Below are 3,016 nucleotides of genomic sequence, written 5' to 3'. Positions count from 1 at the left end.
ACTAATCTTGTGGTAGTCCGCTGACATCTGCTACTTCCTCTGTTTCAGCTTCTCCACTGTGTCTCTAAGCTCTAAATTTTCGGCCACGAGCTCCATGACTTGAATTTTGACTTAATTCCAGCGCCTCATGTAACGCCTGGAATTCTTTGAGGAGAACCTCCAGAGTGAGCCAGCTGTCGCAGTAGACCAGCTTTTTATCTTTGGACTCCAGGATTCCTTCGAAGCAGCTGTCGGAGGAGGACGCAGCTCCTGGCAAGTAATCCTGATGTCTGCGCTTTGAGGTTGGAGTGGAGGCGGCTTGCGTCTCTTACTCATAACTATTTGCTAAAAACCCTCATCAATGTAGCTTTTGTAATCTTCCAGAGCCTCTGGACTCAATTATTTCAATATCAGTAACAATAACAGCTTCAGTTATTGAAGCAAAAGAAAAGCTAGTTTTACCTGAATGACGCCAATTTGGTAGCACAGCAGTCTCAGTGTAATTCCTGCTTACTCATGTGACATCACGTCCTCCTCATAGCTTTTATGGAATTCAACTTCCATAAACTTTATTTGTATTCTAATGTGGCAATGGCAATTGACAGGTGTCTTAGTTTCTTTTATTTGGGTCTTTTAGCCCCATGGTTTTTGAAAAATTAAAAACATGAAAAAAAACTCAAAGTTGGTATGTAAATAAGAGGAGGAGTTTCATGGATCCTGTGGGAAAAACAAAGGGCAAGAGGAGGGCAAGAAAAAAATTATAAATAAGCATTACAGCAGAAGGTTGGGATCACAATCCTGCTCAAGCACCAGGTCATGGAGATCAAAGATAATGTTGACTTCTGCTTTCCTCAGCTTCTCAACATTTCCTGCAGGAAGCCAAAACTTCACTGGACCAAAGCTTTTTTTCTTGACACTGTTCTATCTATCATCTCCATTGTTACTGTAGTTCTGAACCTGCTTGTCATCATTTCAGTCTCCCACTTTAGGTATATTTATTTCTTATTTCTGACAGTTTAAGTTTTATAAAAGTCTCTTTTTGCTTTTTCTCAGTGCACACTATGATGGGTTTTATATATAATTAATGTCAATCTGTGTTTCTTTCCAGGCAGCTCCACTCTCCCACTAACATCATCCTCCTCTCTCTGGCTGTCTCAGATTTTCTCGTAGGGCTTCTGTTGTTGCCATTAGAAATTCACAGAAACACATCTTGCTGGTTTCTTGGGGAAACCATATGCGCTGTTTATTATTATCTTGCCTGCCAAATTCCATTTGTTTCAATTGGTAACATTATTCTGATTTCAGTTGACCGCTATGTGGCCATTTGTCACCCTCTGCATTACCCCACCAGAATCACTGCAGTGAGAGTCAAACTGTGTGTTTTTCTGTGTTGGCTCTGGTATGGTCTGTACAGCATATTTTATATAAAAGATCAGATCATTCACCTCATTGAGCCTGATAACAATGTTTCATGTCTTGGACAGTGTTCAATCATTTTCAGCTATGTTACAGGAGTGGTTGATCTGATTTTGACATTTATTCTTCCAGTTACAGCCATTGTAGTTCTGTACATGAGAGTGTTTGTGGTAGCTGTGATTCAGGCTCGCTCCATGCGTTCTCATGTTACATTTGTCTCCGTTCAACATCCAGGTAAAGTAAAAGCAAAGAGATCAGAGCTGAAAGCAGCCAGGACTCTTGGTGTTCTTGTCTTTACATATTTGTCATGTTTCTGCCCGGCATATTGTTTTCTTCTGGTAGAAATAGATTTTTCCTCTTCGTATCTGCTTGTTGCTCTGTTTTATTTTAACTCCTGCCTAAACCCAGTGATCTATACTCTATTTTACCCCTGGTTTAGAAAAGCTGTTAAACTCATCCTCACTCTGCAGATACTGAAGCCTGACTCCTGTGTGACAAACATGCTTTAGAATCTGTCCACAGAGGCAGATGATCTGTAGAGAGACAGGTTTGTCCTTGGCAATAAAGGATTTTGGCAAACCCAAAACAAAAAAAAACATCAAAGTCAAAGTCAGCTTTATTGTCAAATATGGTGCATAGACATGACATAAAACACAGATGAAATTACTGTCCTCTCGCCCCACAGTGTAAGCAGCTTATAAAAAATAAAATAAATTAAATATCAATTATAATAAGAAGAATAACAGCAATCTAAATAGTGTTAAAGAGAAATGAGATGGTTAAAGTGACAACAGTGCTAAGAACAGTAAGTAGATGAGTCAGTGATGGTAGTCTTTGGTGAAGATGATGTTTTGAACAGGTGTGAAAGTATTTCAGTGTAAGTTTGTAGCACGGAGTGGACTGGGCGAAGGGGTTAAGGCAGGGAGGGAGTTGAGTTTCCTTTTCGCCTGATAAGTCTTTGAGTCTGTTGGTTCTGGCCTGGAGACTTTGCTGTCTCCTCCCTGATGGCAGCAGGCTGAAGTGTCTCTGGGATGAGTGTGAGGTGCCCCTGCAATCCTGATGGCTTTGCGGGTGAGGCGGGAGTGATAAATGTCCTAGAGGCCAGTGAGAGGGACACCGATGATCTTCTCAGCTGTTTTTACAATGTGCTGCAGAGTCTTCCGGCAGGACGCGGTGCAGGCTCCGCACCACACGGTGATGCAGCTGGTCAGGATGCTCTCTATGGCGCCCCTGTAGAAGGTCTGCATGATGGGGGGAGTAGCTCTGGCCCTCTTCAGCTTGCCATATTTAACAAAAATATCACAACCTTAGTTAAAATATAACATAAGAAAAACCCCAAAAATAAAAAAACATCAAATAATTATCAGTAATAAAGTAAGCTATGCCAAAGCCTATCCCAGCCACCTTTGGGTACACCCTGGACAGGTTGCCAGTGTTTTACAGGGCATACAATTACTTCCACACAAACACACTTTAGAGAACCTTTAAATTGTGTTTTTAGACTGTGGGGGGAAGCCATAACACCCAGGGAAAACCCATGCATGCACGGGGAGAACATGCCAACTCCACACAGAAGGGATCTAACTGGGATTTGAAAGGGATCCAGCCGGGATTTGAACCA

At 41.7% G+C, this 3,016-nt stretch overlaps 1 protein-coding gene across 1 annotated transcript; it reads left to right on the top strand.

Annotated features, from left to right (window-relative positions):
• Nucleotides 1-795: 795 nt before the first annotated feature.
• Nucleotides 796-2,551, top strand: LOC144988684 (trace amine-associated receptor 13c-like). The gene is made up of 2 exons (XM_078939434.1): nucleotides 796-968; nucleotides 1,088-2,551. Exons 1-2 carry the CDS (start codon nucleotides 796-798, stop codon nucleotides 1,902-1,904), a joined length of 990 nt encoding a protein of 329 aa, XP_078795560.1. The 3' UTR covers nucleotides 1,905-2,551.
• The last annotated feature ends 465 nt before the right edge of the window (nucleotides 2,552-3,016 follow it).

Source organism: Oryzias latipes, chromosome 21 (assembly GCF_053564925.1).
Source record: "Oryzias latipes strain Hd-rR chromosome 21, Olatipes_Hd-rR_3.1".
Lineage (NCBI taxonomy): Eukaryota > Metazoa > Chordata > Actinopteri > Beloniformes > Adrianichthyidae > Oryzias > Oryzias latipes.
Note: the sequence above shows the minus strand (reverse complement) of the source record. Positions and strands in the feature narration are given on the sequence as shown.